General features: G+C 51.0%; 1 protein-coding gene across 1 annotated transcript in view; it reads right to left on the bottom strand.

Annotated features, from left to right (window-relative positions):
* The window catches only part of SRGAP3 (SLIT-ROBO Rho GTPase activating protein 3), a 124,870-nt gene that overhangs the window by 8,942 nt on the left and 92,194 nt on the right, over positions 1–23,734 (bottom strand). The window contains exons 8-19 of the mRNA XM_014946628.1: positions 18,312–18,533; positions 17,696–17,797; positions 17,245–17,442; positions 15,907–15,991; positions 14,172–14,199; positions 10,745–10,847; positions 8,354–8,414; positions 7,867–7,944; positions 6,978–7,112; positions 2,831–2,936; positions 2,337–2,564; positions 798–877 (exon numbers count right to left, since the gene is read on the bottom strand). Coding sequence (XP_014802114.1) covers positions 798–877; positions 2,337–2,564; positions 2,831–2,936; positions 6,978–7,112; positions 7,867–7,944; positions 8,354–8,414; positions 10,745–10,847; positions 14,172–14,199; positions 15,907–15,991; positions 17,245–17,442; positions 17,696–17,797; positions 18,312–18,533 — 1,426 coding nt within the window. The remainder of the gene's footprint in view (positions 1–797; positions 878–2,336; positions 2,565–2,830; positions 2,937–6,977; positions 7,113–7,866; positions 7,945–8,353; positions 8,415–10,744; positions 10,848–14,171; positions 14,200–15,906; positions 15,992–17,244; positions 17,443–17,695; positions 17,798–18,311; positions 18,534–23,734) is intronic.

The following is a 23,734-nucleotide window of genomic DNA, read 5'->3' as shown; positions in this document are numbered from 1 at the left end:
ACGTTGAGTTTCGCAGCAGGGAGGGTGCGTGGGGTGAGGGAGAGGGGAAGGAGTAGTATGTAAATTCACAAAATAAAGCTGCCCTTCTTTTCCACACTTGCACCACAGTTAATCACCCGGAAACTCCAATCAGAGCTATTAATGTGACCATCCAAGCATAAAATTGGCTAAATGGCAGCTTGCTCTCCTTCATCTTCCAGTCCTGTCGGCTCCTGTCTGGAGCTGAAAGCAGGTCCTGAGCCGTCCTGGCCCAGCTGTGCCTTTCCCCCCCTCCCCGCGGTGCCAGCCACCGGGGCCAGCCCTCCTGCCGCGGCGTAATGGAACCGGCTGAAAGACACACACCTCCCGCACTTCAGAGTGCCCCCACCTTTACTGGTTTCCCCATAATGCATCCAAGGGACCCCACTGAACACAGCCCGTCTCCCCCATGTCACCCCCATCCCCCCCGGCTCTGAGAGCCGTTTCACACAGCACGTCCTCCCCATCGCACGGCTGCACGTCAGCACAGGTGACAAGGGGAAGGAAAAAAATACGTGGGATTAACGGAGTCTCATAGAACAGCTCCAAAAAACCAACCCCTGCATCCTGCCATTTAGGCAGAGACTGTGAAGGTCCATGCACACCCTACGGGGAAAATCTATACGCAACATTTATTGCTTATTACTAAGTACACAAAAATGTCGTTCCCAACCAGACTGCCAGACACTAGTCCAGGCTCTAACCCGAGGAGGGGCGAAGTGCCTGCTGCGCCCCTGCACACACAGCTCTGCTAACACAGACCCCACTCTGCTGCTCACCTTCGTCACTGGTGTGTGGCTCCGTGCCGTTGTCATGGTCAACTTCATCGATGGTGCCTGGCTCGCTGTGCGGGCTGTCACTGAAATAAAATACACCGTGCTTTCAAAGAAAGAATGAGATTTCTGTTCCCAAGGCACTTAGCAAAGTAAGTTGTTGAGAGAAATTCTGGCCCCAGTGACACCTGAAAGAGTTATGGTTTTAGTTCTTGCAGGACTGAGATGGTCATTTTAAATCACAGCAGTTCCATGAACTTGCTTTGAGAACAGCAGACACTCGCACCACGACCTTCAGGCCCAGAACATCACGTTCTGTTGCTCATGCATCTTACTCAGATCTGGCAAAACAAATATAAGGTGATACCAGGTTGAAATGTTCTGCACAGTCATCCAAAGTGAGTTTTAGCACTTTATCCTCTGCTTGCCCCAGTGAGGATGGCGGCAGGTGATCAGCGTCAGGGAAGATTAGGTCTCAGAAATGTATTAAACTCACACAAAAATCAGTTCAAGTCAGTTACAAATATTGGTTTCTTAAAACTCAGACCTGAATGGACCTGAATTCCAGCATCCTCCAGACAAAGGCATAACATCACTTACACTTGGAGTGGGGGAGTTTGTGGATTGTCCTACCCTGGCTGTACCACGAGGGCGAATGGTGCACCAGCAGCTGCGATGCAAAGCAATCGCACACGGCTGGGCCCGTCCCCGTGAATGCAACCTCATCTGTCCAATGCTGACACAACAAAAAGAACTGGAAGGTTCAGCTTAACTTTGGGCTACAGAATTTCATCCAACTAGCAAGTTATAATGGAAACATGGGACTTAACTTCAAAATTCCAGCCTAGGAGGAATTTGGTTAGAATTGACCTCAATTTCTGGTTTTTCATACTTATGTGAATCTGCAGCTAAAAGATTTTTTAATAGATATTAATATTCATATTGGAAACAATTTTCTCCTGAAGATTTTACTGAGGTTTATAACGCTGAGTCAGCATGAAAAATATGGAAAGAAAAACTCAGTGAAACTGCCTCTGCTTTCACCAGCTAGGGCTAAAATGAAAAGCAAAACTGATGTGAGACTAATTGGTTAGATGTGTAAAATCCTCTTAGTGTTACGAAGAATATTTAAAACTAAGAACCATAAGGGCAGCCTGATATGAAGTGAGATTCTTACCCAGTATGAAACAGCGCAAGCATATCAAATATTTATCACTTGCACAGCTAATTCGTGACATTTAACAGGAATAAATTTTAAAAGGCATTTATTGCCCCTTCTACAGAGGGGCAAATTCACCCCGGTGCTGTGCTCAGTTGCCCTGAACATTGTGTGACCTTCCCCAAAGCTCTCCTCGGGGATCTGCTCCCGAGATCCCTCCTCCTACCCTGGTGGGAGCTCAGGTCAGCTCTCGGGCCACCAGGAATCACGCCAAAGCTCTGCCTTTCTCACAGGTTCACTCTCAACATGCGGCTCCAGAAGACAACCCTGCCACGGGGACCCGGCTCAAAGTCCTGCACCCCATGGAGTGCTACCCCGCTCCTTACCAGTACTCCTCCCCTCCCGTCATGCACTTCTCGTAGACAGGTCCTTCCAGCTCTCTGTGGCTGGGGAAGATGCCCTCGTGGTTGATGATGATGGTTTTGATGACCTCATTGACGTGGGCTTGGCAGGACACCGGATCCTGCCCGTCTGGAATGTGCATCAGAGTGGGCCCGAAGCAGATGGCCAGGTTGTAGGGATCCATCATGTTCTCATCGCTGTACTGCGACAAGCTGCAAGCACCAGCGTTAGGGAGGGGTGGTGCCAGCTCCCCCCATTCCCTCAGGAAAGCCTCCCACCAGCAAACCCCCCGGCACCCAAAAAACAACCATCACCGAGCTGTACACCTTCCCTGAACACAGCCACAGCGAGGCTGTGAGGGGGCAAAATACAACTCTCCCTGGCAATACCAAAAAGGACTCATGCAAGAAAGACAGGAAGCCCTGAAAAAAAGGAGGGCGAGGAAAAATTCCATAAATGAGGAAAAAAAAAGACTTACTGATTAAGAAAAGCAAAAAGATATCTCATGACGACGATGACAGCCCGAGGCAGAGTGATGATGATTTGCTGGATCTGGTGCACTCTCTCGGTGGGGTTCTCGATTTCTGGCACACATGGACAGAAAGCACATCATTAAACTTCCTCAGGACCAGGCAACACGGCACCAGAGGGACTTGTTCCAGACCCAGTAGCCCACTATGAGAGGAAAACAACAGCCTGCTTCCAGATTAGATCCACTGGTCTGGCACTAAGGTGCCAGTGGAGAATTGGGGACCGCGCTCTTCCACTGGTGAATTCAAACGTACGTTCAGATTTAGTATAAACACCAAATAAAGACATTGTCTTTTTTAAATATCTGTTTATGCATTATTTAGTTCATTCCTCAACAACTACTTTACTTCTCAAAAGCTTTAGGTAGGGGGAAATGGAGCACTGCCTGGCTTTCCAGTGCAGACTTTAAAATGAGGTTTTTATTCTCTTGACTTACGGGTTAACCATTGGGGCCCCTGAGCCCGTCTGCTCCAGTCTCCCACTGGTCTTCATGGGAACTGAATCTGAACCAGTTCTGAGTCAGCACTGTAAGGCTCACTTCTCTCCCTGGCAGCGCACACACCCCACAGCTGCTATCAGAAACCAGCTTCCTTCTGCAGGAACAGGGGGCTTAGAGCCATCTGCTTTTGGTGCCAGCCCCCTGGGAGCCCCCGCAGCCCTGCCCCAGGGCCATGCTGATACCCCCTGCAGTAGCCACCTTTGCCTGCAGAGTTGCCAGAGCCCTGCCCCGACCCACCAAGGGGCTCAGCACCGTCCTGCAGCAGCCGCAGCACATTCCAGCCCCTACTCCTTTTTTAAAGCTGATATCTGCTCAGTGTATTATGTAGGCAGTTAATCCTGTGGCTTTTATTTTACAGAAAGTGGACAAAGAGTACCAAAGCTTTCCTGAGAGCACTCACCCTCAGAAGCACGGAATAAGCCACATCAGTGGAGAGATGCTTACTTGATTATGCTGGATCAAACTCTCTGACATTTGCTAATGGTAATAAAATCCACTGACAACACGTAGCTGGGCTGTCATTGGTTCAAACAGTCTGAGCAAAATTTGGCTTCAGTCCAAAGACGGAAATCTTTATAATAGTTCACTTTGGAAATTTCTGAGGAATGCATTTATCCCCTGTTATTGCTCACTGGCCTCTCTACTTCTTCAGTTTGGTTTTACTTAAGAGGACTTTTTTTTAAAAAAACAAATAAATAAGGACTGGATAAAGCCCTACAACAATAGTTATCTGTTCTGAAAGCCAGAGGAACAAAGTGTCTTGAAGCACTTGCCTTTTTTCACTCCGCAGAAATGTTTCAACTGGCTGTAATTCAGAGGAATTAACGGAGTAATCATCAATCACTGGAGAATGCAGGCACACCCCTGAATGAACCTCTGCAAACAAAGTGCCTTTTCTATCCATCCATTTCTCACGCGGATTTGGGGAACGTTTCCATGTAAGCCCTCCGTGCCCGAGAGCAGAACCCAGCCCTCCCAGCAGCCCCGCTTCCCATCACCTCCATGGGGACGGATGGGCACTGCGGGCCCTGCCATGCTCACTTCTCTCCCTGGCAGCGCACACACCCCACAGCTGCTATCAGAAACCAGCTTCCTTCTGCAGGAACAGGGGGCTTAGAGCCATCTGCTTTTGGTGCCAGCCCCCTGGGAGCCCCCGCAGCCCTGCCCCAGGGCCATGCTGATACCCCTTGCAGTAGCCACCTTTGCCTGCAGAGTTGCCAGAGCCCTGCCCCGACCCACCAAGAGGCTCAGCACCGTCCTGCAGCAGCCGCAGCACATTCCAGCCCCTACTCCTTTTTTAAAGCTGATATCTGCTCAGTGTATTATGTAGGCAGTTAATCCTATGGCTTTTATTTTACAGAAAGTGGACAAAGAGTACCAAAGCTTTCCTGAGAGCACTCACCCTCAGAAGCACGGAATAAGCCACATCAGTGGAGAGATGCTTACTTGATTATGCTGGATCAAACTCTCTGACATTTGCTAATGGTAATAAAATCCACTGACAACACGTAGCTGGGCTGTCATTGGTTCAAACAGTCTGAGCAAAATTTGGCTTCAGTCCAAAGACGGAAATCTTTATAATAGTTCACTTTGGAAATTTCTGAGGAATGCATTTATCCCCTGTTATTGCTCACTGGCCTCTCTACTTCTTCAGTTTGGTTTTACTTAAGAGGACTTTTTTTTAAAAAAACAAATAAATAAGGACTGGATAAAGCCCTACAACAATAGTTATCTGTTCTGAAAGCCAGAGGAACAAAGTGTCTTGAAGCACTTGCCTTTTTTCACTCCGCAGAAATGTTTCAACTGGCTGTAATTCAGAGGAATTAACGGAGTAATCATCAATCACTGGAGAATGCAGGCACACCCCTGAATGAACCTCTGCAAACAAAGTGCCTTTTCTATCCATCCATTTCTCACGCGGATTTGGGGAACGTTTCCATGTAAGCCCTCCGTGCCCGAGAGCAGAACCCAGCCCTCCCAGCAGCCCCGCTTCCCATCACCTCCATGGGGACGGATGGGCACTGCGGGCCCTGCCATGCGTGCAGCAGCACCCCCAGCAAAACCAGCAGGGGGGCACTTACTGAGCGGGGCTTCTCGGAGGAAGGAGGCTCCTTCAGTCTGCTCAGGCTGCGACACCTATTACACAGCACACACCTGTGTGCCTTTGAGGTCAGATTTTTGATGGGAACAAGGCGCAAAATCTATCACAGAATCAATCTGTATTTCCCTAATCGAAAGGCACCAACAGCAACAGGAAAAGAAAGGAAAGATGAGGGAAAGGAAGAGTCTTGCTATAAAGCGAAAAAAATAGAGCGAATACTATTCAGAACATTAACAGATGATGTTTGCAACAAAAAGCTCCCAAAAGCTTAATAAATTGTGCAAATTGGCATTAATTAGGGATGACTGCCAAGCCTATTTGCAAGCACACCGTCACATCACCAAGCACTGGGCACACCAAGCACTGGGCACTTTTCCTGTCCCCTGTCCCCTCTCAGGGTGCCTGCTCTGCCCTCGGGGAGGGCAGTGGCACCAGGGCTGCGAGGCCAGGCTAAAGCTTCTGTCCAGGACACAGAATTGGTGCAGAAAGAGCTTCTTTGTGTGCCACGTTACAGGTGTGCTGTGCTGTTTGCCACATCAGGACTGAAAGGCGGCGGCAAATTTCCTGAAGCTACTCTATAAAACACTGTTCTTCAAAAATAGGAGCACATTCTTCTCCTTCTGGAACAAGCCCATCCCTGTGCCATTCCCCTCTAGGTATCATCTGTCTGTCTTGCCGTCACTCAATCTCCAGCAGTCATTAACACTGAGCAGGGGGCAGGAGCCAGGAGCAGTGACAGCCAAAGGAAGGACCTCAGCATGTCTTCACCAGTCACTCCCCTGAAGCGACCCACGACCGAGACACTCCAACCCCCAAACCACCCCAACACCTCTTCTGTAAAACGAAGCCATCCTGGAGCCAAAGCGCACAATACGCTCCTCCATCGTCTCCAAGATGTCAAATTCATTCTGTCTTCTTCCTTCCCCCCAGGGCAGTAACTTCCATGCCTTGCCAATAAATAAATGTCACCACTACAAGGTACTGAGAGAAATAAACCCCACCTGGGATAGCTGGGTCTTCACTTGCAGAGGAACAAGTGGAGCCAGGAGGAGAGTTCAGAATAAGAAGCAACCGGGCTCTCCCTGACATCAATCCCACACCTTTCATGATTAAAAACCCTCAGCTTCTACCTCTGCCCACATCCCAAAGCACCTTCTTGTTTCTCTGGGACAGGAAATGCACACAGCAAATGCCTGGAGAACTGCTGAGCAAGCGAGGCTGAAACCAAGGCTGCAGACTCAGGGGTGGAAGAAGCTTTCTGCGTAGCCCAGAGCTACTCACCTCCATTTCATGTTTAGCAGAAGACACTGAGGTAAAGCAGCAAAGCCCCGTTGTGTCCCCAGAGCCAGGGCTGGATGGCACATGGTGACAGGCCAGCAAAGGACCCGCTGTTCCCACAGGTATACTCAGGTCCCCTCAGGACCTGTACATCCCACGTTTATTGCTTCTCTTGTCCCACCCTATTCTCTGAGAAGAGCCATCACATGTACTTACTTATAGTAGATATCAAATCTTGAAACCTTTCCTTAGGAAAGAGGGGGTTTTCCAGTCCTCGGAAATACAGCTTCAAGACTCCAGCCACTGAATTAATGTCACGCTCATTTTGATCATCGGCAAGGGGATCTTCACCTGCCCAGAGAAGAGGTTTCATTTCCAGCATTATTGTCAAGTTGGACTAACACAGTGGTTTTCCCTAACTGAGCAGAAACCCAAAACTTTTCCCAGCTCAGGAACCCCTCCTGGTGCACTGGCAATGCTATGTGTTTTGCCGGCAAGAGGAGAGTTTAATAAGGTGCTTTGTTACACAGCACCATGCTGAGACGTGTTACAGCCCTACCTACAGAAACCCAGCTCCTTGCAGAGATTTCAAACCTGTCCTGCAGATGTTATTAATCAGTATCTTTTCATTCTCCAGCCCAGTGCATTTCTGCATTTATGGCAACAGCTCAGAGCTGAGCAGATCTAAGTGATGGTGGGTGAATGCCTGAGAAGACAGGCTTGGCTGGAGGATGCAATTATGCCTCTGGAATAGACTGAATGGTTCTGGATAACATTGTACTGACTTAAATCTACAAAAGGCTTTCAAAAACCTAAGGGATTTGGATACCGATTCCTCTTAAATTGGATGTGCAAATCCTCCTGCCTTTGGCAATCCCAGCAGTGCCTTATTCCTTGGCCTGGCCACCTTCACCCTCATCCTCCCGATGCTGCTCAAATGACTGATGACATGGAGGCCGTTACCCCCCTCTAGCCCATCCCTTCCACAGCTTCCCCATCACCTGGTGGCAGCAGGGCTGCTCTGCCCTCTCTTGCCAGGCTCACACCTCCCATGCCTTGCTGGGACACGCCATCCCAGTGGTACCTGCACGCCCCAGACACGCACCTCTCTCAAAGGAATTCTTGATGTCGTTGACTTCCACCTGGGAGCCAGGGACTCTGAAAATGCCCTGCTGCTGAAGGCCTGGAAAAGAACAGCGCTTTAGAAAAAATTGCTATAACTGTTACGCGGTACTTTCTGGTAAAAAGCAGAAACTATGAGTCTATGCCCCCAGAAAGGCTCAGAGCAAGCAGGGGACAGCCTGCTGCCATTCGTTCCTGCCCCTATTCTCCAACCAAGGCCTCCCAGATCAAAGCACTGAAGGGGCTCCTGTTGGCCAGGAGCCTGAACAAACAGTTTAACCTGAATAAGTGCTAACAAGACCTAAAGATTTGCCAGTCATCCAATGCTACATCACAATCAGTGCCGCTGCAATTACAGCCTGAGCCCAGGCAGCAAGGGCTGCAGGCGTCCCTCCTGTATTTCTCTGCCAACTGCAAGTATTTCCTTTCCTTTGCAGAAAGCTCCTGTTGATAACATGGAATCAACTTACCGTACAAATTGATGTAGCGAATGCAGCTTTCTACTACAAGCGGAATAGCCTGTCCTGAATCCTTCAGGAAAGGAAAGGAAAAAGTGAAAAATTACTAGTTTATTGACAACAAAGCACAGGAAATGCATTAAAGATTGCAAAAACAGAGATTTGAAAATCAGTGCCATTGAGTTTAGTGAGAGGACAGGCAAGAAAAGGAGGCGTTACACACATCAAGCCATCAAGAAGTGCTGAGTAGACTATGTGCAGTCAATTATGCACAGAAAAAGCTTTCACTAAGCGTGTGAAGGACTGCTGCTCGCTACCTGGCTGAGGCAGGGGGCTGGTGCAACAGGATCTTGGCTATTCCATTTCAAAGGTGTAATGCTGAGCCAAAATAAAACTCGTGCTGTACCTGTCTGATGAAATAAGCTTCCAGTAACAGAGCTTACAACAATATTTCCACCTGAAGAAAGAGCCATTGTCAGCAGATGCTAAAAAAAAAAAAACCAAAACACCACAGTGTATGAAAGGAACTGCCTGTATCTGAACCTGCAATGAGTTTTTGGTTCTGTTTCAAAGCTGCTTCTCTCCAGGCCCCTCGTGGAAGGAGCCCAAGGGGGAACGTGAGCCGTGTCTGACTGCCTAAGCAGACATTTATTTTCCTTAGGGGCTTTGTTTGGTTGTTTTTCCAGTAGAGTACAGTTGCATCTCTCTGATTAATCTACTCCGTCTCGTGGACGGGCCTCCAGTAAATACCTGGTTTCTCGTTCGCGCATTCCTCCTTCCTCTGAGAACACAAAAAAGCAGCAGAGCGGGAAAAAAAGAAAAGATTAAGCAAGGATAAGTTCAGTTAGAGGTGAGCATGTCTTTCGGAGGCCATGAACGCTCAAATGCAATGGCAGCTTAGCAAGGTCCAACCCAGGCCTTCAGGCTGTCCACCCACCCTCCCAAACCCTGTCCGGCACCCTGCACCCCAGCCTCGGCGACCGCCAGAAAGAGCCTCTCAGATTTCTCAGATTTCTTGGATTTCTCCCTTCCCTGCACCGGCAGCACCCGCAGTTGCCCGGGGCTATCACTAGCCCCCACTCGGGTGCAGGTGATGCTCAGCAAGAGCCATCCCAGCGTGGGGACACCGGGCAGCCGCCCACAGACCCACGCGTGTCCCACGGCAGCGTGGGGCCTTAGCCTTGGGGACAACCCGGCACCACAGCACTGTCCCCGACGGGTCTGCGGGGACAGGACACCCGTCTGCTCAGATACATCCCCACTGCAGCTAACTCCTCCTCCACCACGCTGAACGGGCAGACTTCAATGAGCACTGCTTTTTTAAAAATCAGTTTAAGTAAGGAATAATTACAAGTATTAAAGAGATGACAGGCTTGGCCAGCCAGGCCTGTGTATTACTTGTGACAGTGCACTGTTCATAAACACTGCCCTAGTCTCACGGGTGCACTAAAAGAGCCAAAGAGAATAAACTGGAGACAGACAATGCCTATTATTTTACCTAATCCAAAAGTTTGTCATTACTGCTTCCTACAGTACTTTCATTAACGCTTTCTTCAGCACAGGATTAAACACTCTGAGCAACTGAAATGGCATCGCTTCCTCTGGAAATCCTTCCACAGCCAGGCAACAGCAAAGTGCTGGATTTCGGAGGATCAGCAGCTGGATAGCTGGGAAGTATTCTTGGGGACAAATCCCACATCCACATCTCTTCATTTTTCTCCTCAAATCTCTCCTGGGTAATTTCCTGGGAAGAGCAGGAGTCCCTTGCATGGGGACTGCCCTGGTATTAACTGAGTTCATCTGAGCTCACCCCAGCTTATGGGAAGATTATACCTTAGAAGAATATACAGTATTTTAGAATATACAGTATTTCAATTGAAGGCTGCCAGCCCTTATAACTGGGAGACACATTCTGGGAGCTCAAGAGTCATTCTACTGTCCCCCTCAGCTGTGAGGAAGACAATCACCAAAAATGTGTGGAAAAAGGGAAGGTGGGGGATCTGTTGATCCTTTGAGGGTGCTGGGCTGGGCTGTCCTCACTGTCTGATCTTCCCTGCCAGGACGGGTGGAAGCAGCACTGGACGATGGGGACACTCAGCCAAGATGCTGGCCATGTGCTGGCCAACACGGCCAACGGCCAGCAGCCACAAGGGTCCTCCCTGCTACCCTCTCCCCGGGGCATGCGAGCGGTGAAAGGATGGGGAACACAAGGAACACATGAGGGACAAGGACAGCTATGGAGAGAAATCGTCACCGAGGCAAAGCGTGCACTGGCCACGTCAGCCGGGTGCAGGGCAGACCGGAGAGACCCCGCTGAGGACAGAAAGCAGCCAGCGGTTAGGACAGGAAAGCCACCATTACATTCACAGCGTTCATAAACTCTTACTGTCAGCCAGCGAGTACCTTAATGAACGTTTCCATATTGCCGTTAAAAAGTTTATGATTATAGACTGAGAGAGGCCTAGGTCTCCTCATTTTCTGTGGCTTAGGGGGAAGACATGGGGGCCTGGGAGAAAATGGAACAAAAGAAATCAACAAAACACCAACATAAATGCAATGACAGGGTGAGATCTCAAAGGTTATGACTGAGAATGAAAAATAAATCCAACAGAAAACCCCTCTGTGAGGACTCAACAGGCAGCTCCACACACTCTGCAGCCGCTCACGCTTCAGTGTTCCCCCATGAAGGCGGCCCCACTGGGAGCTGGGGGACTTGCCAGGAGCCCAGCTCCACACCCTGCGTCCCGCACAGCTCCGGGGAACGTGCCCTCAATGCAGACCCGCTTCCAGCAGCCTGGGGCGGGCTACCCTCACACTCAGCTGGCTAGCTCCTCTTGGAGCCCGTGCCACCATGTCCCAGAGGCCAGGCTGAGCCCGGCGCAGCCAGCAGGCTTCAAACGGGCAGCAGAGCTACCAGAGCAAAATCAGAGCTGTTCACTACGTGCTGCACACGATTTCAAGTCAAGGTCAAGGCTGCAGCCTCTATTTAAGTAATAAATTCCAATTAATCCCGATAACAGAAACATTTAACAGCAATAAGCCAACCTACCCATCACTCTCCACCCCTATAATCTTCCAGTATTTCCCTACCAGACAGACTCTACCCTCGGCTGCAGTCACATACAGCAACCCAACGAGCTGTTGCTATGGACCTCCTGAAGAGACTGAGTTCTATTGTAAAAACCAGTTGTCTCCAGAACCCAGACAGTGACAGAGCAGTAACTACCCCAACAGCCACAGCCTGAACAAACCGGGGGCGATCAGGAATGCTCTTTGCGCAGAACTCCCTTCACTCGCGCCCGAGGGCAACACAGCTGGGGAACACAGCTGGTCACAACTGCCTGGTACCAGGCTCTGCAGACACAACCCTCCCTCTCCGAGATGCCCAGTATCAAACCTGCTGCTCGGTGTTTGTGCCAGCACCAGAGATGACACTTTAGAAGTAAAACAAAAGCGTTGGTGCTCATGAGGATTTTTCACACCTGCCCACCAGTTCAGCACTCTGTCAGCCTGAAAAAGCACCAAGAGCAGCCAAAGAGCTCAACTGACTCCTTGATATATCCAAAATAAAATACAACCACAACATGGAGGCATTCCTGTTTATTCCTAAATGGACCTCATTCTGCTCACAGATGGCCAGAAAGTGGGAAGGTGTCCACCTCTCTGTAGCTAGCTTCTGTTGGGGAGACATTCCCACAGAGGTCAGTGGTCTTCCACCTTTCTGGCAGGCATGCCCAAGATTCAAACCACCAAACAAACCACCACCAACGCACACGAGCAAACCCACCAGCAGCTCCCCGAGGACAGAAAAGGTAGGGATGTGCATCAGGAGGGGCTGTGACCCTAGCCCTGCCAGCGAGTGACTGAGGATCCTCATCCCTCAGGGAACACACCTTGAAGACCCTGTTGACTTTGCAAGGGTAAGAGATGCCTATTGCTCCTAGAAATGAGGCCACGGAAACGTGTGACTTATTTTAGAGCAGTGATCAGGGCTTTGGAGAGCTGCCTTCATTAACGCTATTCACATCTTGGTTTCTGCTTCTGCTAAGGAAGGACTTTAAGACCCAAGTGCCTAGATCTAGGAAAGGGAGAAAAATAGCTTAAAATCTCTAAGCAATTTCTGATCTGTCCTCTGCCCCCAGGCTATACTGACATGAGCAGAGGAGAGATCACGGCTGCAAACAAAAATGAGTGCCAGGAGCCTCATGCCAAAGTTCTCACAGAGTCGGACGGTCATGTACAATTCGCACAGAGCTGTGATGGTGACAGTTGTGATCCGCTGGGCCCTTAACCAGATGCCTTTAATCAAGCAGTTTGACTCTACGTTCCTACAGCCTCATCAGGCAGCTGAGGAGCAGAAACGGCTGCTGCCCACCCCAGTGCCCGAGCAGAGCGGAGCCCCCATGGTGCCACCTCCTATCTCCGGGGACACCCGGTGCGGGGCGGCCACCGCTGGGGAGGTTGTTCTGCCCACACTTCCTGCGCTGCTTCGCACAAGGAGGAGGTTGTCTCTTGTTTGTTTTCCTCTGTGAGGCAAAAGCAACCACTGACACAAAAGCAAGAGCGGCAGCGGGGGAGCTGTGCCACCACCCCTGGCGTAGGAGGCTGCTGATCCTTCCTCTGATGGCTCTGGCCCATGACACCGCTGCTCCACGGGCACATGCTCCCCACACAAAGTGCTTAAGCGCTAATTCTCCCTGAGGCTTTACCTGGTCGTTTGGGGGTGCCGAGCCGAGAGCCCTGCCCGGCACAGCCAGAGGAGGGGAGCCCACCCTGGGGCTGTCTCTGCAGCCCCCATGGCCATGGCTCCGCTGGGGCCCATGGGGAGAGGCAGCAGCCACAGTGGGGAGCGGCTGCCATGACGGCCCATCGAGGGTCAGGAGTAGCTCCTTGGAGCAGGTCCCTGCCATGACACAGCCTGCAGCCCCGCTCCCGGCAGGGAAGGTCCCTCTTTGTCCTGATGGCACCTGGCTGCCCTACTCTGCGGCCACTTGGCCTGGCGCCGGCAGCAGGGTCCCCCTCCTGCCAGAAGGGGAGGGAGCGAGGCACCCCCCTCCATGCTGCCCTCTGCTACCACAGCCTGCGCTGCACCATCTGCTCCTGCATTTCTAACATGCAATGGGTTTGGGTTTTTTTGCCAGTATTACAAATTTTGTCAAACACCAAGACAGAATTGTAAAAACATCACACAGAGTTGTGAGGAGACGTTTGGAGGCTTTGTTGGCCCGTGTCTTACTGTCAGAATACCAGCCCTCTCCAAGCAGCCAGCAGAGCTCTGTGGAGACACGTTATGGACTGGAGACAGACCAAAGCCTCCTCCCCATCACTCACCCCCAGCACTATCCCCTGCTGCAGAGGGATGAGACTCCATCAATACAGGCATGCTCTGCCCTCCCAGGCAAAGCCACTGGTGCTGGGAGAGGCTTCGGGGGACACGTCAAAGTCCTCAAATGCAGAGGGATGGCCAGGAGCAGGTGGACACCCTTGTGTTGCCCTGTCTGAACACAACCCCAGCTAGGCTACAGGGCTCCACACGGGGCTGGCACAGCACTTCCCGGCACCCCAGAGCCAGCCAGCCAGGAATTACACTGCAGCAGAAACAAGGGCCCCTTTGTCATCACCCTAATTAACCCTCTGCAGGCCACGCAGCTGAGAAGCAAGGCGGTGATGTGGGGAGCCCTCCCTCCCGCCAGCCCAGGGCAGCCAGGGGATGGTCACATCCGAACCCCACTGAGCTCTACCAGCAGCAAAGCAAACCACCCGCAAACCACCCTCCCACGGCCACAGCCAGTCCTTCCCAAAAGCCAGTGAAGTGGAAGAAACCGCTCACCTGGTTGTTCCACATTCAGCTCTTTCACCTAGGAAGAAAACACAAATTTCCATCATTTCTCCACCTTAGGCACCACCAAAGGACTGCTCCAACACAGGCACTCACACACTCGTGTCTGGCTCCGGAAGCCCCCAGCTAATGGCAAAAAGAAGCTGAAGGTGCCCGAGGGCTCCACAGGCTGGGGAGATGCCGAGCTTGTTGCCACCACTAACCAACATAGTAGAAATCCAAGAGTCAGCCACAAGAGAGGGAACACATCTTCAATTCCCACTGATATGAAAGGTTTATTTGCAATATGAAGCCCATCTTGTAAATAACCAGAGGCGCTGCGGGTCCCCTGCAGTGAGTGCTCACTTACAGTAGCTGGGGCTTGGCCAAACCCGCGCAGACACCCTCTGATAAGGACTGGAGTCCCTGGGGAGGCCGCCGAGATTATCCAACTGCCTCATGGAGCACCACTAACAGCACCTGGACGCAACAGAGCATTCGGTTCCCCAGCTTTTCCTGAGAGATAACAGCCCATCTAATCACCATCAGGCAGACTCCATTCTGGCTGTCAGTATTCTCATTCCCTTCATGTATTTTTAGTGCTTGGATTTCATATAAATGGCAGCGTATCACCACCGATAAGATCTGTTCATTTTTTAGAGTATTTGTCAAGCCACTGAAAAAAACTGAACTAATTTCACATGTTGTTTGTGCCTTTCTCCCAGGGCCAGGAAAGCTGATTTATTCTTCCTTTTTCTAAGACACATAAAAGGAAGCATTTGGCTGCACATGCCTCCTTCCTGCTCTCCCTTGGCACCTGCGGAAAGCCAGCTTGCAGCCAGCTCCTCACTGAAAGAGAAAAGAATTCCACACGAGTGTTTTGCAAACCCAGACTTCTTCCTAATGAGAATCAGCTCACGCTGAAACGCAGCATTTGGCATTTCTGGGCTAAATATTTGCTGAACGCCTACATAGCAGGATGATCCCATGGCCTGGGAGAAATTCAGAAAGTTTTCATGTGAAAAATCTTCCATGGCTGCTTTTGCTCAACTCCAGAGAGTAAAAATGCCTGACCCACACTCTTCCTCCTGAGCAGGGCACTATATGGCTCTTGTCACATCACCAGGATGGTGATCAAATTAATCTCCATCAGATTCATCACTTCTTGCACCAATCCACAGGAGTCTTAGCACCTTATCCAATACACAGAACTCTTTCCTCTATGAAGATCTGTGATCTCTGGGAAGAGCTTAGATGGGTCCAGTTGCTGTGAACCACATCTCCATCCCCTTGATATTCAGCCTGGATTCAGCCCCAGCAGCAGGAGCCCCCCGAGCCCTGGTTTAGAGCAAGTCAAACACGGATGGCCAGCAGGAGGAGGCCTGTTAAATCAACACGGCTGCTGGCAAATCTGTAACAGCAGCCCAGCACCAAGGACAGGAAAATACCTGTGTTCAGGGCTATGCTGAAGAAGGGGGAGAGAAAGGGAAAAGGCGGAGGATGGGAGTGGGTGGGAATCTCTCTGTGGCTGGAGAAGTAACATGGCACTTCAGCACATCGTGTAAAATTTTGGAAAATAACAATTTTGCATGTCACTGGTTAAACTTCATAGTAGCAGCCAAGCACAGCAGCCATCAACCAGTCACTCGGGAAACGAAGACAGGAGGTAAGATTGAAAGACAACGCCTGCTTTAAAACCGTCTCAGGCGTCGGGAGGTTCCTCCCTGGGCCTAACCCCGCCACTCACCTTCTCCAAGAGTCTGCTTCAGCAAGTCGTGCTTAGCCTGGAGCTTCGTGATAAGGTTACTGCCATTCAAATACTCCTTAAATTTCTGGAATTAAAAATAAAACAAACAAGGTGGGGTAAGACTCCTGGCAACAACAGTCCACGATTGATGTACGCTCTTGCCCAGGGGCTGCTGGAGGGGCTCGGCGGGGCTGGGGGGCTCTGACATGGGGCTGAGCACGCTCTGACCACGGCTCCTGCCGCAGACCCGATGGTCTTATTAGCCCGGTCTCCTTGGTGCTGCACCTCCCGCCCGGGAACGCGGGGAGCTCCACAGAAAGGAGTTCAAAGCAAGCTCTCTTTTGTCAGGCTTCTGGGAATGGCCTGGAAAATCAAAGAGGCTTTTCCTCCCCTGGCAGGCGCTTGGCCTTTGTGCAGACAAGTGCTGCAGAGCGAGCACTCCCAGCCCACGAGACCTTCCCGGGCCAGGGACCATCAGACACTTTCTGCACCAGCGACACTCGCTGCACAGCACAACTTCTTCTTTCATCATGAGGGTGTGTGACGCCCGGTAACACTCACCAGCAAGTAATTTTACAGGGAAGAGGAGTGAGGGGGACAGAGATGGAAAATGAAAGACAGGCAATGGGAGAGATCAAATTCTTGCAAAAAAGCATTAAAAAAATGCACAACTCATAACAAAAAACTGCAACTTTTCCCCCCTGAGTTGAAATAATACTACTGTTAAGAGAAAGCAGAAGCTTTTCTATGCATCTGTAATATATCACAAGAAGCTATTAACTTTAGCCTGCTAACCATGCTTAAACGAGGGCTACCTCTGCTGAGCTGATGGCTTATTGCTCACAGTCCAAGTAGGACACCAGAGAAGCTCAAATCTGCCTGGAAGTGAAGCACCGTACCCCTGCTGCTGGGGACACAGCCCAGCTGCCCTGAAACAACTGCTGGGCAGGTTTCAGCTGTGTGGGACATGAAAGGAGGGCTTGGCTGATGGTTCAAACTCTGAAAGGCCTCCAGGAGCAGCCAGGAAGTGGTGACACACTCAAGGCTGGCTGGAGCCTGCCGTCCTGCTCGGAGCCACTCCTACCCATTTCTGTACGGTTTTGGTTGCAACTGGTTGCTCCAGTTGTTCCTTCAAAATGAAGAATGAGGCAGACACTGGCCTGTCAGTCCCTGTGCACTGCCCTGCCACGGAGAAATGCACTCCAGCCCCAGATCAGACAGAAGACAAATACTTAAAGAGACTGAATTGGTTCTTGCTCTTTACTAATGAGCACTAAAATGGGACTCAGCCCTAGCAATCAATGCTTTGTGTCCTGTATCGCATGAGATGAGACTCACTGTAAAATAGAACATTTCAGTTTCCTGCTGGTTGGCTCTCCGCTTGGCGATGTTTATCTTGCTCATGTAGGTCTCTGATGCAGCTGATTTGACCGACTCAGTGGAGCGACTGTGCTGGAAGGCATCCGAAACATCAAAATCTTCCACTGTCAGCATGTCCTGCAAAGTCTGCATCGTGGCATCCAGCGTCTTTCGTACCTATCAGAGATAGAGGACAGCGTGGGTTTGGAGCAGACTGGGAAAGTGACACAGCTTGAGCCAGAACAACTGGCCAAGAGGCAGCTCCTAAGCACTGGGCTGGCTCCTGCCCCAGCTGCGGCCAGCAGGAGCCCAGCACCACTGCTGGAAGGACTCCACACTGGAGCACAGTAGGAAAACCCCCACGTAACAGGCAAGAGGCCGAGCAATGCTGCCTGCGAGGCCAAACACGAGACGCAGAATAACTTCTTACCTCTTCGTTCTCTATCTTGAGGGTGGCCAGTCGTGACTGCAGCTGGTGGTACCGCATCAGCAACTCGGTCTGCACAGGCTGCTGGGCACTGACCTGGCACACCTGGGATGGGAGCAGTGCCCAGGAGAGAGAGGAGAGCACTCAGTGGGGCTGCCACTGACCAGACACACACATTTAAACACCGAAACAGTTCCCCCCAGCACCCACAAGCCCCCCGCAGCCTCCAGGGAGGCTGTGTCACCCAGTTTCTCATAAGCGGGGCCCTGGACCCAGGCCAGCACAAAGCATTTTCTGCCCAGCCTTTGAAAGCTGTGCTCCGAGTTCTCCCAATTACAGCAGGTAAATCAAAGCTCCGCTTTACAAATCTGTGGGGCAGTTCAGCTGTAAATCAAACCACAGGCTTCCTAATTGGGAGAGATATGGAGCAAGAGGCAGACTGAAAGGAGGAGCCCTAATGAGCCAAGTGTCTCATTAAGAAAGGGAACAGGAACAGCAGCATGTGAAGACAGAACAGAGGGATAAGGAGTCAGAAATAATGTAGCAGTGATGGTTAAGAAGAGGAGCAACGCAGTGCAGGCTGTGGGGCTCCTCTGCCGCCCCTCAGGCGAGTACCTACCTCGTCCCCCATGTGAGGCTGGAACTCAAACTTCAGTGGAGGGCAGAAGACCTGGTTGCACATGTCCATGATGGTGTGCTTGTCGCTCCGCGCATCCAGGTTGTCCACAGCATTCTCGATGATGTCCAGGCCCTCGTGGCGGGAGGTTTCCAGGTTGTACTCAGCAGACAGGTACGTCCTGAAGGTCCGCGCGAGGCTGGCGTGGAACCCCAGGTCACAGCACTGAGAAACACCAAGGAAGGGTCTGGTCACTCAAACCCTTGTTCTGGAGGGTCATGTGTACATTTAAATGCCAAAAAAAGCACTGTATGTCCCAGAGAAACACCAGCCCTTTTGTACTGGGGTATATTTAACAGCGTACTGCAATACTGTATGAAAAGGCAAGAAGGAAAGAGGACTGAAGAAGTCCCAGGGAACACACAGCCAGACAGTACAGGGACCCTGCGCTGGACCCTCACAGTGACACCAGGGTTTAATACCCTTCATTTACCTTGGGAAGGGCATAGATTTTCTGAGACAGGACACAGGGAAAAAAATCATCCAAAAGCAGGGTTCTCCCTGGCTACCCGCACAGCCCCAGGGCCAGTGTGACCACAGGACCATCAATGGCCAAACCTGTGCCCTGCAGAGGCCCCCACGAAAGAAATGGCCAGAGGGTCCGTGCCACAGCTCGTCCCCAGCACTTTCCTTCTCGCCCCGTGAGCTGCCCTGCAAGGTCTTCTTGCACAAAGAATCCATTTCCCAAAGCTATCCAGTCCAGAGGGATGCTCCAGCGAGGTGGCAGTGAGCACCGTGCCCTGCAGGATATGCAAACCCTTTCATCCTCGCTGGGAAGCCACCATCCCCTCATGACAGAGCAGCTTCTCATGCATAACTGATCGTTCTCATGTTCACCTTGGGGAGAATGATAAAACTCGGAGCTAATTGCTGCCAAAATACTGTACATTAGACAAAAGCCTGTTTTTAAACTCTCCTCTCAATGTAATTGAGTTTGGCATGTTAAGCGTAGCAACAGCAGAGGGATTTGCTGCTGTGAACACTTGATCACAGCTGAGCAAAAAGCAACTCTGAGCAACTCTCCTCCCCAAACCTCTGCAGGGCTCCGCTCCCCCCTCATGGGCTGGAGCTCTGCACAAGCACCGAGCTCTGCAGAGACACCCCCAGGCACAGGAGGGCTGCAGGTCACAGGGACCCCTCCCTGGAGAAACAGAGGGACCCCGTGAGAAACACCCCCCACAGCACAGGGCATCAATCTAACTATTGCCAGCAAATTGCCCTGATTACATGGAAACTACTACAGGACAGACACTACAGAAGTTAAGACGAGTTGCTGCCACACAGATTGAAGTATGAGTGGGAAGTCCTCACTCTCTGAGCTGCAACCCAACCAAACGGGCAGGCGTGCGGTGAGACGCTTCAACCCCAGTGCAGCCCCACCACCATAGCTGCCGGGATGGCCAGCACGGCACAAAAAGCTACAGGAAAGAGAAGAAAAATCGCTAGTGCGATCCCAATGACCCAAAATGAAACCAGCTTTTCCCCAGCAGCAGAACTCCCAGAACTGGCATTTCAGAGGCACCTTCTCCAGCTGGGCAGCAACCAGAGGCACTGCTGAACCACGGTGGAACGGCACAAAAAGCAACTCCACATCAGAACATCAGCCCTGATAAACTCAAAGTGAAATATGAAAAGTCAGCTGGTGCCACACGCAGCTCCAACCAAAGAAGTCATCTCCTGCTTCCTGCCGATCTGAAGAGACAAGGCTCAGCTCAGATCAAGTCACACGCGGGGCTGTATTCGGTTCAGTCTGGGCTAAAAGCAGCAGTGAAACCGCACCGGGCCGATTCCCGCTCGCAGATAACAGGCTCACAGCCGGCCTGGCCCCATCTGCTCTTTTAAAGCAGTGAAACCACACGTGAAATAATGAGGATTTTTGCAGGAACTACCGAATGGTCATAATCTACCATTTATCCTGCTTCTATTTAGCTTCTAATCTTATTAGTTGAAAACGTAAGTAGTTAAGGACTGGATAAAGCTCTGCCTTCATAAATCAGAAAGCTACACAAAAAACAAGGAATTGGGGTGAATTTTGGGGTGAAACCTTGTTATAGCACTGTTAGTCTCACCCACAAAGCAATTTTAGTGTAGAATCACAGACTGGATTGGGTTGGAAGGGACCTTAAAGCCCCCCCAGTCCCACTCTCTGCCCTGGACAGGGACACCTCCCACCACACCAGGTTGCTCCAAGCCCCCTCCAACCTGGCCTTGAACCCCTCCAGGGATGGGGCAGCCACAGCTTCTCTGGGCAACCGGGGCCAGGCTCTCACCACCCTCACACCAAAGAACTTTTTCCCCACATCTCAGCTCCATCTCCCCTCTTTCAGTGTCAAACCCTCCCCATTCCTCCTAGGGCTCCCCTCCCTGATCCAGAGTCCCTCCCCATCTCTCCTGGAGCCCCCCACTTTAGGGACTGGAAGGGGCTCCAAAGTCTCCCCGGAGCCTTCTCTTCTCCAGGCTGAACCCCCCCAACTCTCTCAGCCCCCCCTCCCAGCAGAGGGGCTCTAGCCCTCCCAGCATCTCCGGGGCCTCCTCTGGCCCCACTCCAACGCCCACCCCTTGCTGTCGTTCTCCCACCCCCTTGGAAACTTTTGCCACTTGGCTAGCTGAAAATAATACCAGAGAGAAAATAATACCAGGAGAAAACATCTACCACTGTTCACGGGTGGGAACTCTCAAAGCATTACAAGACTGAGCTATTGCAAAGGAAAATTGCTGGATGCCACAGAATCCAAGGAGACAGGGCTCAGTGTAACGCCAGAAGCTTTTGAGAAAAATTTCTATGTGAAACCTTCCATTTCCTTTGAACACCAAACTCATGCTGAAGCTTGCAGTTTTTTGCAATGCCCAGAAACCGGCTGCTACCGAAACCCAGCACAGGCACTTTCCTAACATGCCACAGCCCTTGAAGTCTCTGGCGATTCGCACTGCGCCGGCTGCTTCACACGCCGGTGCCCACAGAAAAAAAGACAGAGCAGGGACTTCCACGAAATTCTCAGAGAAACACACAAAGGGGGGGAGGGGAGAAAAAGAAAGAAAAGACTTCAAACTCCTGCTCCCAGCTCCAGAACAAATGGCATTTTCTCACCCCTCTCATCCCTTTGATGGAAAATAAATGAGAACCACAAATAGTAATCCTTCGCCCTTGTGCAGCGCCTTTCATCTGCAGAGCTCAAAGCTCTTCGCATATTAATTCATTAAGTCTGGTAACACCCCTGCAAGGGGTGCAAATATTACAGTGTTCAACTTGAGAAATAAACCGACACCCCGGGGTAAAGCAAGCTGGTTCTGGCCAAAACGCCCTGGAAGTGGCCAAATCTCTGTGTGTCTCCCACCACCCCCTGGAGGAGGGGTGGGGGCTGCAGAGGACCACCGCTGGCCACTAGCCCCAGTGCCAGTAACCCCAGTTTAGACGCAGGAGTGAGAACAGAGAGATATTAAAGGGTTTGCCCAAATCCAGGAGGAAAGCCAGTGGGTCTCCAACCCTGCATGAGCATCCCAACATCTTCCCTAGGAAACCACCACCAGGCAGCCTTGGGAGAGCCAGCTCCTGCCCGGGACCTGCCCCGCCAAGGGGGCCTGGGACAATCTAAACTCATGGGGCAGTGAGCAAACTATGACACCTAACTGCAGCAGCACAGGAAAACAAGCAATATTTAAAGAATAAAGCAACATCCAGCAGGTCTCTGTCTCAAAGCATGAAATAACGTTTTAACCAGGTCCCGACAAGGCTGGGTACTATGTGAGAGCTGAACTCATACCTGAAAGCATCTTCAGATCTTAGGAGGAACCTTCAAAGAGAATACAACCTGCTTCTGTTCTCACTCCTTTTCATGGAGAACATTTATTTGCTAAGTATTAAATATGCAGAAAACAAAGCGTTCACACCTTTGCAGCCTGCAGTCACTGCAGAAGAGCCTCAAAACAAACCCTGTTACCGAAGATATTCCAGCCAAGGCACCATAAACACTTGTGAAAAGCAGCACTCCCCCACACCAAACAGGCTGCGAGCGCTGTGGGATGGACCCAGCAGCAAAGGAAATTAAACCACACCAGGAGCAGGCACAAAGAGCTGAGACTGTATTACAACAGGGTTCGTAAGCTGTCACAGCACCTTAAACGGGGGACAATTGGGTTTTTGTGGTCTGAGGCCAGGTATCGGGAAACCCATGCAGTCACACCGGGGATGTGATGGACACAACCAGACTGGCTTTCTCCTGCACCACTGCCAAGCTCAGCCTGGAGAAGAGAAGGCTCCAGGAAGACCTTCAAGCCCCTTCCAGTCCCTAAAGTGGGGGGCTCCAGGAAAGCTGGGGAGGGACTCTGGATCAGGGAGGGGAGCCCTAGGAGGAATGGGGAGGGTTTGACACTGAAAGAGGGGAGATGGAGCTGAGATGCGGGGAAGAACTTGTTTGGTGTGAGGGTGGTGAGAGCCTGGCCCAGGTTGCCCAGAGAAGCTGTGGCTGCCCCATCCCTGGAGGGGTTCAAGGCCAGGTTGGAGGGGGCTTGGAGCAACCTGATAACCTGATGCAGTTGAAGATGTTCCTGCCCAGGGCAGGGGGTTGGACTAGATGGCCTTTAAATGTCCCTTCCAACCCAAATTTTCCCAATCTGATCAAAGGGTCCCTGTGCACACCACGGCCTGGCTGGCAGCACTCGACTGCTACCATCAATCCCTTCCAAAGGACAGTCTCAGCCCATCAAGTTCAGTGTTTTGCCTGAGGCAGGAACCCAAGACACAAAAACTCCCAAACAACTGATTTATGTTTAGCCAGATGGGGAAGGATGTGTGGATACGGCAGGGGAAGTGCAGGATCCTCCCTGACCCCTGCAGTCATCAACTCACGCCCTGAAGCATGAGATTTGATTATTTCTAATCAAAGGTTCCTTAACTGCAAGTACTACAGAGCCAAATATTATGGGTTTGTTTTTTGTTTAATTCAGCTATCGTTAATTAACTCTACAGTCCCCGGAGTAGGTTACTTTCTGGAGGATTTTTAACCTACATTTTATTCTGCTCCTTAGTCTCTCTAGAGCAACTCCCTCCCCCATCTGTATTTTCTTACAGCTTTTTAATGGGTTTTCTGGTCGGTTGGTGGTTTGGGGGGTCAGGGGTTTTGTTTGTTTAGTCGGTAGCGGTGGTGATTTGGTTTTGTTTTGTTTTTTAAAAAGAATGCACTGGTAAGTTCATCTTTTAAAGGACATAAGGACCTTGAGGCTATTCTTTCAAGCTATCAGGAAAAGCAGCCCTAAGCGCCACGAAGAAATTCTTTTATCTAAAGGAAAGTATTGCTGCTTTCCTGTACCACGTTAACAAGGTCGATCAGGCAAAGACTGATCACAGTCTTCAGGCAGTAAAATTTACA

Source organism: Calidris pugnax, unplaced genomic scaffold (genome assembly GCF_001431845.1).
Source record: "Calidris pugnax isolate Ruff unplaced genomic scaffold, ASM143184v1 scaffold81, whole genome shotgun sequence".
Classification (NCBI taxonomy): Eukaryota; Metazoa; Chordata; class Aves; order Charadriiformes; family Scolopacidae; genus Calidris; species Calidris pugnax.
The sequence above is the reverse complement of the archived record's forward strand: the minus strand, read 5'-3'. Positions and strand labels throughout refer to the sequence as shown.